At 37.5% G+C, this 13,278-nt stretch overlaps 1 protein-coding gene across 1 annotated transcript in view; it reads right to left on the bottom strand.

Moving 5' to 3' along the window:
• Positions 1–13,278, bottom strand: part of LRRK2 (leucine rich repeat kinase 2) — a gene marked incomplete at both ends in the record, with an annotated part of 61,395 nt that overhangs the window by 5,937 nt on the left and 42,180 nt on the right. The window contains 15 exons of the mRNA XM_079536224.1: positions 1,027–1,211; positions 2,035–2,107; positions 2,403–2,596; positions 3,710–3,904; positions 4,580–4,680; positions 6,284–6,454; positions 7,219–7,379; positions 8,060–8,250; positions 8,402–8,502; positions 8,830–8,976; positions 9,101–9,292; positions 9,447–9,593; positions 10,541–10,695; positions 11,413–11,600; positions 12,588–12,676. Coding sequence (XP_079392350.1) covers positions 1,027–1,211; positions 2,035–2,107; positions 2,403–2,596; positions 3,710–3,904; positions 4,580–4,680; positions 6,284–6,454; positions 7,219–7,379; positions 8,060–8,250; positions 8,402–8,502; positions 8,830–8,976; positions 9,101–9,292; positions 9,447–9,593; positions 10,541–10,695; positions 11,413–11,600; positions 12,588–12,676 — 2,290 coding nt within the window. The remainder of the gene's footprint in view (positions 1–1,026; positions 1,212–2,034; positions 2,108–2,402; positions 2,597–3,709; positions 3,905–4,579; positions 4,681–6,283; positions 6,455–7,218; positions 7,380–8,059; positions 8,251–8,401; positions 8,503–8,829; positions 8,977–9,100; positions 9,293–9,446; positions 9,594–10,540; positions 10,696–11,412; positions 11,601–12,587; positions 12,677–13,278) is intronic.

Genomic DNA, 13,278 nt, shown 5'->3' with positions numbered 1-13,278 from the left:
CTGCAGGGCCCACAAGACCATAAGAGTCACTTACCAAGGATGACTAAGCCTAAAAAGCAGCAGTGAGATTGAGTTCACTTTGCTCTGCTCATCTCCATGCAGCCAACTGCCTTTTGTCTGCTTTTCTCTACAAATGACTTTGGCTCTCATCCAGATCTACACATTGAATTATTACTAGCCCTGCAATTAATCAGTTATCTTATTCCACTGCCTCTTCAATGTATCTTGAAGAGCAGCTCCAAATCACAGACACTGACAACAGACTCAGCAACACTGCTGCTTTCCCTACTGCTACTTGTTTCTGACAATTTCATTTGCTAAACTGCACACAGTTAGTTCCTTCAAAGCTTGAAGCACTCCTGTGACACACTTTCCATCTTGCCATTGAACTGAATTCTACCAAAGCTTTAGTTTCTTCCTTTATGTTAACATTGTTTTCCAAAGCAAATTCATTTCCTAGAATAATTCTCTCTATTAGTATCAAATCAAACCCTGTATTACAAACTCAGGAAAAACGCCCATAACTTCAGAGCAGGATTTAGCCAGATCAGAATCACAGCTCCAAAAACTACCTAAATAGTGAGAGGTCAGCAGTCACACACGATTCACCTATGCAGGACAAAAAGATAGATGCACGTGCAATACCAACACATAAGGAGAAATGCTGCTCAAAATATGGAGTGTAGCCTCTGACTAAAGCAACCAAAGCTTACACAAATGCCATCAAGGGAGGAAAGTGTTCATTAGCATTTATAGAGTTTTCAAATACATATTGACATCATAAACCCTTCATGTAGTAACAATGCATTTCCCTTGCTTAAAAGCAGCAATGAATACTTTACACATCACTCGGTGATCTTGATTTAATGCACACTGTATTTTATTGATATTATGGAAGGAAAATAATGGAAAGATGAACTTAAAAAACCCAAACAGATCCAGAACAAGACATCATACCAAAGTACCATCAGAAATCTTTGACACAAACAAGAAAAAAGCCAAGTGACATTACACTGAAAAACTTACAGTTGGCTTGACTTTGTTTCAATCAGCTTTTGGACAGAGAAATCACTAGATAAAGCTATGAGCTTTGTTCCACAGCCTCCCCAGATTGTATTTTTTTCAGATAAATACGTGGATTCATTTAAGCACATCAGTGGTGTGCTAACATTTCCTATGGTTAATATCTTCAAAGGTGTTGCACCCTTACACTGCGGGAAGAAATACGCTCTCCATTAGAAACAAGGAGCACACAGACACACAAAGTAGGAACTATTAAAGCAATACCACACAACCCACAGAATATTCACAGCTGGATCTTTTGAAACATTCTCCCTACAGGATGGCAGGGACTGCAAGTTCCCCTTATGAATGCCCAAAGAATACAGCCTGTGTGGACAGAAACAGGACAGAGCTGGGACTCGTAACTTCTACAACTGCTGGCCCAGTCCAAGAAAGCCACAGTGATATCCTAGTGGAAATCCAGACCAGGCCATATTCTAGCTCTGAAGTGCACTGCAACCCCATAACTGCCCTAAGTTGCCTATGGGCAGCAGCTAACCCTCAGGAACCAGCCAACAGGAATGGCTACTGGCATCTCTTTATATGTTCTGTGAACAGAACTGACTCTAGGGAGTCTAAACAATACTGTCTTCTTGAAGTATCTGTTTTACAGAGGGAAAATGTAGTGTAGATTGAAAAGAAAAAAAGGAACTGTAGGAGCAATAGCTAAAGGAGATGGTCTCAGAATATTCTGAATAGTAACTATTAATGCCCCTCTCTAGTCGGGCCTTCAAAGTCACAGAATCATAGAACTGCTAAGTCCTAGAACAACAAATAATTTTCCCCTCTTAACAACTGGTTAAAACATTTATTGTAAAATATGTGCAGCTCCCCTCAGACTGTACAGAAAAATGATTTTTAATTTTAGAGAAGCAATTTAAAGATAAGCTGCAAGAAATAAAGCCACTATCAGTAAGTGCTTTACATATTACTGGCAGCGTTTTTAGAACAGACTAGAAAGAATAAATGTACCTTTACTGCTCTGTCTTCAAACACTGCCAGTGTACCATCAGCTGTGCCTACCAGAAAGAAATTCTTCTGCTTGCTGAAATAAAACAAAACAAAATAAAACAATGATTTCAAAAAAATGCATGAATCAGGTAAGACAAAATTAAATTAGTAATCACTGGTGCTTCAAGAGTTTCACTGAACCCTATCAACAAATACAACCACCTGTGATCAGGAATATAGTTTCCACTTACACTGGATACAAAAGGAAGTGAAAACATGGATAAAATAGGCCAAAAGCATCTCATGAATGTAGAATTGTCACTTTCTGAACATCTCTGTTCTGTGGCACTTTTGAAGCGTAACACAAAATATTTAAAAGCCATACACACCTTTGCTTGGAAAGTGAATTACAGTATAAACAGGTGATAGAATCAGACATCTTCTGCAGACGGTGCCGTCTTGTTTCATCTTCTGTGTTCACTGCCCACAGAGAACCAGAATGGGTTCCTGCCACAATCCAGTTTTCTTTCTCAGTAGGAAGGGTCACCAACGCCAAACTTAAAATTTTACTATCTGCAATATCCTGAGTCAGAAAAAAACCAATAAAACACTCAGCAAACTGGTTGTGTTCTTAATGCAGGTAAACAGTAGTAAATTGCTGGTAGCAAAAATAAGGTACAATCTTCCTGGGCATTGAGTCTTCCCATGAAGGTGTTCTCCATGACATCTAATTCCTGATTAGCAGAACAATCTTCACCTGTACATCTATCTTCATAGCACTGGGAAGGTCGCCTCAAACGGCACATAGGAAAATCTCTAAGATGAACACTGGGAAAAATACTTTATCTCCCTATTCTAATGAAGGTCTCAAAAGCCATCAGAGCATTAAGCAAACGGAGCTACACAATATTGGTTCAGTTTAGTTGCTAACAGTAAAGCTAGAGGTCTAACTTTTTTTTTTTCCATTTTAGTTTTAGAAAAATAAGGCATACAATTTATGCCAAGTCTACTAATTCAAATGTATCACACTCAACAGATGGCAGACACTTTATGGAAATTCAATTTAAAAAGCTTTGATGATGAGTCATACTCAGTTCTGGAAGATGAAGAGAAACACATGGATATCACAGCTCATCAAGCCTGGGTAAAACTTTCCTATTGGCACAAGACAGGCACGAACAAAAAGCAAATCAAGAGAGCTGAAGGTTATTACCCAAAGCGTCAGGAGGAGGTGACATACCTGGGAAGGGAGGAATTGTTAAGAGACTAGCTGGACTATTAGGGGACGTGGAGGCACAAAGGGTATGTAATAGCTATGCAGTTATTACTTCTCGTCCTGGCCTCCATGCTAGAAATAAATAGCTTCCATAGAATCATAGAATGGCTTGGGTTGGAAGGGATCCCACGGATCATCACGTTCCAATCCCCATCTCAGTGTAAGAAAGAAACATGGTGTTGAAAAGATAGAATTAGTCAAAAGTTCAAGCAGGATGTCAGGAAGAGAGGATAAGAGAGTGTTTCTGTTACGTTTCATGGATGCAAGGATGATTCATTTACAAGAAATCTTTTTTCTTGCCAAGATCTCTCAAAGCTGAACTGTCCAGAAGCAATATCCTACTGTTCAAATGCAGTTAACTCTTCTGAAACACATCTGGGTGCCAAAGAAGTTATAATAAATGACAACTTTCACACATACCTCACAAGTATGTCCATCTGTATTTAGGTTAACAAACGAAAGCTGTGCTTTTTCTGTGTTCCCATTGCCTATCCAGACTCCTGCCTTCTTGCAGCTTTGATTGGCAGCTACCATGCACTCTGCTGTGGAAGTGCTGGGTATTGAAACATACCTCATCAAACAGATAAGCTCTGCAGAATTCAAAATCTCATACACCTACAAAAGAAAGCCACAGCATGCACATGGTAATAACAAGGGCTTGTACAGGGCTAAGTAAATAACAAGGGATGGATAACAATGTTTTATGGAATACAGACATGCTATCTCAGCAAGTCTGCTAATTTGTATATTGTTAGCTAATTTGTATATTGTTACTAATGAGCAATGTTCAACGAGCAACTTTACCTTCATTTTCTTATTTTTCAGGAGATCAGTGGGATTAAGGCGTGCTTCAAAATTTCACATCAAAGAGCACTGTGATGTGTGATAACAGACAGTAGATTTCAGATCCACGTCACTGTTCCTCCTCTCACATGCATGGAGCAGTGTGAGGAATCTGTGCTGATATTATACAACAAAGTCCTTTTTGCATAACTCCAGTAAAAAATATGAAGTAATCTGCACTCTGTTTCACTATCATCATTACAGAGGAAATCATTACAAGGAAAAACAGAAGGCTGCAATAAATGGTTGGTAGATCTGAATGGAACAGTTTATCCTGGGTAATAAGGGCAGGCAGTATTCCATGGTTGTTTTCTTTCCAGAGAAGGAGAACAACACTGAAAACACTGTGCCTCTTACTGATGAAAACCTGCTATTTCTTTTTAGATAGCACAATAACCTCAAGGTGTCATCTATCACAAAAATACTAATAAACACACTAAGTAATACCTGGGAAGATGTTGGCCGTTCCTGAGGATTTTCCTTCAAACATTTTTTAATTAAATGTTCAACTTTAGGCCAGGGGGCACACCCATATTCTTTGACAGGATCTTAAATGAAAAATAAGATAACTTCTTAGGCAGCCTCTTACAGCAGAACTACAAGTTCTGAATAACTTTCTCCTTAATTTAAGAATCCATCTAACTTCTTACAAAACTGCTCTAAGTAATACCACGCTCTGAGGCAAAATGTCAGAACAAACAGCTTGGAATTGCTCATCTGCTATCACAGAAAAATGAGAGTCATGGAGTTAGAGTCTTTCTCATTAAAAGCAGTTAAAGTACATGGATTCAGTCCCTTTTCATGAGGACTGAATCAGATATGTGTGAGTTATGTTAAGATTCACGCGGACCACTCCAGGGCATGTAATTTCTGTCTGTAGTCTTCAATTCCTATCGACAATTTTTTCTTTTCCCCAGATTTATTCTCCTGTGTTCAATAAATGCTATAGCAGTTCAGATAAGCAACTCCAAATAGTATTTATGAGATATGGAAGTTTAAATCCCCACTCAGTGCTTTGAATGTGCATCTTATCACTAAAGGTGCTGACCACTGGAGGAACAAATCACTCATGAGTACCAGTGCTTGTACTGCTTTTCCTCTTGACTCATCAACATGTACAGCAGATACTCCAGTCCTCCATTAGGCAGAGGTAGCATGAATTAGTAAGTTAATGAGTAAAACCTACAAATGAACATATTCTGTTTAGCAAACAATGGGCTCTGTTTACTTGTGAACTCAGCCAGTCCTTTTTGTGGTGGAAATATATAAAAGATGACCATGTATACAGATGGAGCTGTATTATCTCCAGTAATTAATGCTTCTGATCATTATTATGAACTGGACTATTCTCTTTACAGAGTTGAAAATGTGTGAACTCTATCTCTCAAATAGAGAAGTCATATAACCGCCCTTTCTTAGATGGAGTGACTTTTCAGCCTTGAAGAACATTTCTTATCCTCTATTGCAGGGGAATAAATGAGAACACCGAGTTACACTGTCCAGCTGACTACATCATGTTCACCCTGCTTAGCCTTTCTTCAGCAACCAGCAACCACATATTTCACTGCATCTGGTATTTGAAGAATGCTACATAGCTAGGCAGGGACTCCCAGTGCCTGACACATTCAAGGGGATTACTATTTAAAACCTTCACGGGCAGTGGCTGCTCTTAAAGGCAGTGCATTTATAAGATTTTTCAAAAGATTGTGAGTTAAGCAGCTCCTCAGTTATGCATCATGTAAAATCAGTGATGTATCATGATCAAAGAAGAGAAGTAGATTTATTTTAATGATACATTACATGATATACATTAAAAAGTAGTAGGCAAGGGTCAAGTCCAGACATGACTTTAGAAGATACCTCAAGCAATGCTCATCTAAGTTAGGTCTGGGCAAAATTGTAAGTATGGAAAATCTCTATCTCTTTCTAAAATGAACTTGATGCCTTGAAATTACAACCAACGTACGTTGAATAGATGCTTATTTCTCACCATTTTAAGACTGTGTGGAAATAGAAGTTTCTGAAAAGTGTTATTGTTTGGACTCTACTTCGATCAACATCAGATACAACGTAAAACAAGAGCTGTTATTTTTAGAGGAAATGAAGCAAATGGCCTGGTTTCATGTTAGATCTGGAAGAAACAAGGCATACCTGGTAACTTTCCTTGTATTGCTAACTCATCAAATTCATTTGGAAACTTCACACCTTCCATTATTCTACCTCCTCCTGTTAAAATGTCATAGAGAAGCAAGCCAAATGAATACACATCAGCTTGCTGATTGTAAATAACATTTCCTCTGGCAACCTCTGGTGCTCGAAATCCTGCAAATAAATCATTAATATTTATGATTCATACCAAGTTGAAGCCATCTTTGTTCTTGTAAGAGTAAACACTTACTGATGAAAATATCAGAGGCAGTAAACAAAAAATGTCACACTATTTCTGGGTTGGAATAGTTTGCATGTGGCAGACTAACCAAAATATCAGTAATCAATGTAAAGGAAGGAGATGATACATAAATTACAGACCTCCTGCACCAATAGGTATAAAATAATTTATTTATCATAAAAGTTAAAATGAAAAACAAGTCTGCAGTCTTTTTGAAGAGCTAACACTTGAGGCCATATGTCATAAACAATTTCAAAGACCTAAAGGAACTATTCAGAGTTCTTCAAGTGCTCAGTGCTTTAGAACTGATGCTAAATAGTTCTCTTGCAGGTGAGAGAATAGTGCAGGTATTCATTGCCTTAAAAAACAAACAAACAAAAGACCTATCCATGCATTACTGAAAATTCAAACAACAAACACTTTTAGAAGTATAATTTCAGTACCTCAAAATCTATACTAAAAGAAGACTTCTGCCTTTCAACTCTAAGGATTCTATGATTCGTAATTCTCTAAGAGGGGTTAGAGCACAAAAGGAATAAATGCTGAGGGGTACAAATCTGATACCACAATGTACAATATGAGCATGACCACAGTCGGAGATTTCAACTACAGTGTAGACAGGAGGCTTCTTACAAACTTAAACAAAAAAGTATTACTACTTTTTTGAATTGATGTAAGCCAAAGCATTTTTCCAGACCTGGTGTGCCTTCAGAGGTTTTAATTCCCATTCGGCAGCAATACTGGGCAATGCCATAGTCAGCTATCTTTGCAATGACAGCAGCATTGGGATACAGGGTAAAGAGCAACACGTTGTGAGGCTTTAGATCACGGTAAATGATCATTGCTGAATGCAGGTACCTGTTAACCAAAGAAGTATTTATTAGAAGCATTCATAATTCAGGGATACGTGTACACAAACACTAAATGCATCGTTCCCACAACAGTAAACTGTGGTTTCAAATGTGAAATATCGTGTAACAAAAAAGTGAAGAATCACCAACACGACCCCGCCTTACTAAATAATAGCTTCAGAATTGTTCTGATACAGTATTTACTGCCACACAAACACTGTAGAACTTGAGTGCCAAGTCTTATCTGCAGTGTCAGTGGTTGTTTGACAACAATCTCACAAGCTGAACTTTCTGTGCAAATTTTGCAGATTTTGAGGTTTCATGGTCACACTTCCAGAGCTTCTGAAGACATTCATGGACTTTCAGAAACGTAAAAATGTAACTGAACTAATTTCTGTGATACTTTAATACAGAATCCATGGCCACATAGCAAATTCCAATCAATGCTTTTGCCATATCTCTGCTTCTGTGAGCACCACTTATTACCACAAAAAAGAAAAAAAACCCGCAACCTAAAAACAGGTAAAAAAACCCTGTGCTCTGTATATCAGATAATCATCAGAAAAATACAGGTATTTGTCTGCCCAATAAGTGTTCTGCTGAAGATGTAAGACAAGATTAGCTTTTCATTTTCAGTATGTCCAAACTGCAGTTGTATTTTTACAGCAGCACAGAAGTCACCTTTACCTTAAGCCGTCAGCTACATGTAGAGCTATCCTGTGCTGAAGTGTTCTAGTTAAGTTTGCTTTGTCTTGTTGAAGCAAACGATCAAGAGATCCTTTAAGGGCTAATTCCATCACCAGCATCCGGGGACGGACAGCAGCAGCCAGCAAAGACACTAAGCTGGGATGATGGAGGTGACAAAGCACTGCAAGCTCCTGAAAATTGTAAAATCAGATGAAATACTGTGGGCAGCATAGCTCTGAAATGTTTTGAAATAGTCTTGCACAGTACTTGAGTGTTTTAAGCTCTTTACCAGGGTTGGTATTCCCCAAGCAGCACTACAGAAAACAAAGCATCACTTCTTACTTGTCTTAGGAGCCTGAGAGAAGTATGTTTATTGAAAATCTTTACAGCAACTTCTTCTCCAGCATAGGAGGCACGGTACACTGATCCAAACCCACCATCACCTTTTCAAAAACAACATTGAAAAGAATATTAAAAACAAAGGCATATCAGTCATTTATCAAAAATAGCCAAAAGGATCCTATTTTAAAATGTGTGGATCATCCACTGGTAAACATCATGATCAATAATCAAAACACATTAAAAACAGAGTCCCTGTATAACAGTTAATGGAAAATTCAGAACTGAATAGCCTGAAATTCTGTGCATCTTAAAAAAAAACATTTCTGCTGAGGAGAAATCTCTCAATTGTCTTTCATACATTGCAGAACTGATTTCAACAGATTTGCCAATGTAAGCTCTCCTAAAAAGACCTTCAAAATAATGCTTACCCAAGAGAAATTCAGGAGCTTTGTCAAATTCCAGCTCATCAGTGTTCAACATAATGTTTCTAGGCAAGTCAGCCAGGATCAGATCGGGAGCAATCTGAGCGATGGGAATGGTATGTCTTGGCTGCTCTGGGTTTACTAAAAGATCTCCTGAGAAAAATACATTAGAATTTAAAGAAAGCACAGTCAGCAATCAAAAGGCACTGGAAGATGCACGGACTCTAAAAGTGCACATGACAAACATAGCTATAATGAAATTCAGATACATGCGTACCTTCTTCAGCTTTTTTAAGTAAGTCATCAAGTAGTATTTTTTGGTGTTCTTCACCATCCTCAAAACTGTACAGAGCCCATTTCTTCAACAGTGTTTCCCCTTCACCACATACATCTATATCCAGCAAGCCTGGAAACCATTCTTCCATAAGAGAATCAATGTGATCCACAACTTGTCCCAAAAGGATGCAACCTTCAACAAACCAAAACAGGGAAATTGCAGCCTCTATCTGGTAAACTTACAATTATAAAGCTGAATTTTGCATTCCAAAAGGCAAAAGCACAACAAAGCAAAATGCCAAGCTGCAATCAAACTCGAGCACAAATCAATCTCAGGAATAATTAACCTTTTCTGCAAGAAGGTGCTGTAATTTTCAAAAAACTGTCTGGGTTGTTGTCAAATACAGCTGATTCCACCAGACAATAAGCTTCAGGAGACCAATTCAAGTAGATGCCTTGTCTCCAATACATTCTGTTAGGACGAAGAGCTCGTGCTAGAAAATATAAAAATTGATTAAAAATCTGATCTCTAATATGAAAGTCATTTTTTTAAATATTCAGAATAAGTAATGATATTTGTTTAATTATCATTGTACACTTAGGCCAAAGAAACAAAATGGAGGATACAACTTTGCAGTCAGAACAGCCCCACAAATGCTGAATATGTGTCAACAGCTCTATAAGGCAAAGCTACAAGCTAAATATTTAATGAGATGGTAAAAAATGCAGGGATTAAACAAATGCCTAAGTACATTCAGCTTTAAATGTACATTATCTTAGGCCCTGTGTGAAAAAAATCAGTGATTTAAATTGTTCCTCCATCACACATACATGGTATATCAAGATGCAACTGGAATTCTATACTCAGGTGATGGTTATAAGTAGCATTTGTAGATTAGCAATGCATATTTTGTACACTTTTCTCATCACTAGTGTTAATAAATCACATATAAAAAACCAAAGATGAATGAAATTACAAAGTTCAGGAGCTAAATCTCAAGTCAAAACACTGAAATAGTAGAGAAAAATTCCAAGAAAATCAACAGTTCTGACCGAAGCAGAGCTTTTGGACATTCATATAGGGAGAACAGATTAAACCATCTTTCTGTGAAGAAAACCTCTTCTTTCCTATATTTCTTGTGGAATCAAACAACAATATTGCACACGTATGAAGAGTCACTCTATTTCTAGCACTCGAAGGAGAGAAATAGGCCTCTAACACCTTCACTTTCTTTTGCACATCACTGTGAAGATCTCATGCAGTAATTGCTCCTGGATACTTCTAAATTACAAAAATTACCACTGCCATTTTTCTTACATTTCTGAATGGCCCAGAAAATAACTAGATCAAAATAGAACTGGGGATTAGAGCTTTGGAATGTACATGTTCACGTTTAGAGGAAATATGCTCACTATTGCATATGAAACAAAAGATTTGTACCTCTTCCTGACAGCATATAAGGTGATATTTCAAGCAACCTGTTGATCAGCCTGGACCAAAATCCCATAGGAAAGTATGGCATCTCATAAAGTCTGATGATAATTTCTGAATTTTCACAGTGAGGAAGCTCTATAACAGGTCTGTGATCAGACAAACTGAAAGAACAAAAATATTATACCGTGTTTAATGATGTACTTTATCCAAACTGATGGCATACATTACTTACAATGCAAAATGTATTCATTAATGAATGAATAATACAAACAATCCAGCAACAGACAGTGCATTTGCCTATTCTGTTTGTGATAAAGTAAATTTATGCTATAATTCAAACTCATCACAACCTCACAAAAAATTTCTTCATTAAGAAAAATAAGCACTGTTTAACACACAATCTGTACCTAAGGCAGAGAAACCATTACTTGCTTCAGACAGAGCAAAAAGCCCACATTCATACCATCTTTTTGGTTGCATTTAATCAATGCTCTGTTTTGGAGAGATTCTGCCTCTGAGTAACTTGATTGGTTCTGACTTCAAGCAAATAAGTCATAAGAATTCATGGTAAAAATTTACTTTGCAATAAATATCTGTAATGTCAGCAGACCATGATGTAAGGCTAAATTATAATCTTCTTGTTGTGGAGCATGAAAACTATTAAAGAAGTACTTTACTCATAAAGCATTTTATTTTTCAAAGATGGAAGCTTATCTGCCAGAGGATGAGTTTAACATGTCTCCGAAAGCATTTACTAAGTAATAAGTATGTAATATGCTTTCAAATGCCAAATTGCTCTGCTGATGAGTTAAGCTAGCAAGCCCTTTGGGAGGTTTTTATTATGATAACTTTCTATGGGTTTATGGGCCTTTGCTTACCTGCTTGGGATTAGTAGTTGGTCCTCTCCTAAAGGCAAAGCAATCTGAAACTTTTCCAGAAGTTTGAAGTATTGTGACATGTAGATCTTAGGAAACTTGCTCTTCTTTAAAAGGAATTTTTCCACATCTGAGCGTTTTACAATTCCCTTAGGGTATTTAGAAAAGCCTTCCACTTTCACAGTCAAAATCTTTCCAAAAAAGTAAAACAATTTGAGGTGTACAGTCATCATTAGATTGTACTTTCCTTACTAATGTTGTTCCCTGAAATATTTGGTAGTCTATTATTTAGGGGAAAAACTGGACTCTATGTCACAGTGAAACCATGACTTCCATAATGTTAACCAGCAAGGAGACAGCAGTGATGAAATTTAACCTTTCCAAGCCATTAATATGCTACCATTCTTCAGTAGCTCTTACTATTTATAAGAATATTATAAGAAAGATATTCTATAAGCTAATTTATGGAAGTGTAGCCTAAAAGCAACATACACATAGTGATCTTTCATACCAGCACTTCACACAAGCAGAGCAGTGCAGACTACACCATGTCCCCAGTCTTCTCTCACTCTTACTCCCATTTTGAGCTTTTACTTTTACTTGAGCTCTGTAGGCTCAAACTTACATTTATGTTCTCCTGTTTCCTCCGCTGAATGAAAGGTTTCAGAGGTTAGGTTATATGAATATTTATCAAAAAGCTTGAGAGTGGTCTTTCTAAATCAAAATAGCATTATGGATTCACTTAAGCAGACAGCCTCTTACGCTTCTGTCCTATTACATGATTCTGCATCGTCCACTTTCCTACACCACCAGTACAAGCATACGGTGGCCCTTCCTCACCCATTATTACTACTTTAATTCAGAGTTTCTGCTTTCTCCTCCACCTATTGCAATATCCTGTGGGATTACTGTGCATCTCTGAGGTTTTTTTACTCCATGGGTCTTCCTGCATCCAGTGCAGTTGAAATTATGTTGGGCATTATGTAAGAAATGGAAAAACTGAGATGGGCAGTTGTTTAGAATGCAAACAAGACAGAAAGAGACAGGTAATTTGGGCCATGAAGAAATACTAAATAACGTACAGAAACAGTGAAAAAGAATCATTTATAAGTTACAGTGGTTTGGTACAGGGGAAAAAGTTTCATGAATGTAGACATAGAAAGTAATCAGAGACTGACCTGTGCCATGATTTTACACAGCCACTTAGGATCTACGAAGTACAGGTCTCTTAGCTGCAGTGCTGGGTCCTGAAAATGAAGCAGTACGCCTGCACAAAACACACTGTAATTAGCAACACATTCCTCATGCTCCATATTAAGCAGCATAACTGCCCCACTCTGGGCTGTCTTTCTCATGTGACTTGATACAATCAATCTGCACATTAAATTCAGTTATTGCATCTATGTCAGTATCTTGGAAGAATAGAATGAAATCATGGTTTGTTCAGCTTTACCTTTGTTTTCAGATGTTTTGTTAGGTTTCTATCTGACTTGGGCATTTTTGGTGAAGCTATGTTCTATGTTGTTAATTATTTAATGTTACGAATTCTGTATGGTGCTGATACAAGCTGTTACCTGCCATTCTGTTCAAGCTGTTACAATTGTACCTTTCTTCAGGCACTGTGCAGCCTAACAAGCAATTAGATATTTCCAGGGAGTGACAATACACATAAGTTGTTACAAGAGTGACGCTTTTTATCATGAAATTCCTTTATGACATAATGATGTGGATTTTCAAACTGCAGTATTTTACCCATGGGCAGCATTTCAGTTTAACACACTGAGTCGACCTTGAGTGAAATTTAAAAATCCATACAAGTCTCACCTGCTGCAGATTTACAACAAATTGCTAACAAAACATACACTGAAG

The sequence above is a fragment of the Tetrao urogallus genome, assembly GCF_951394365.1.
Source record: "Tetrao urogallus genome assembly, chromosome: 1".
In the NCBI taxonomy this organism is placed as follows: domain Eukaryota; kingdom Metazoa; phylum Chordata; class Aves; order Galliformes; family Phasianidae; genus Tetrao; species Tetrao urogallus.
This window is presented reverse-complemented; position numbering and strand designations above follow the sequence as displayed.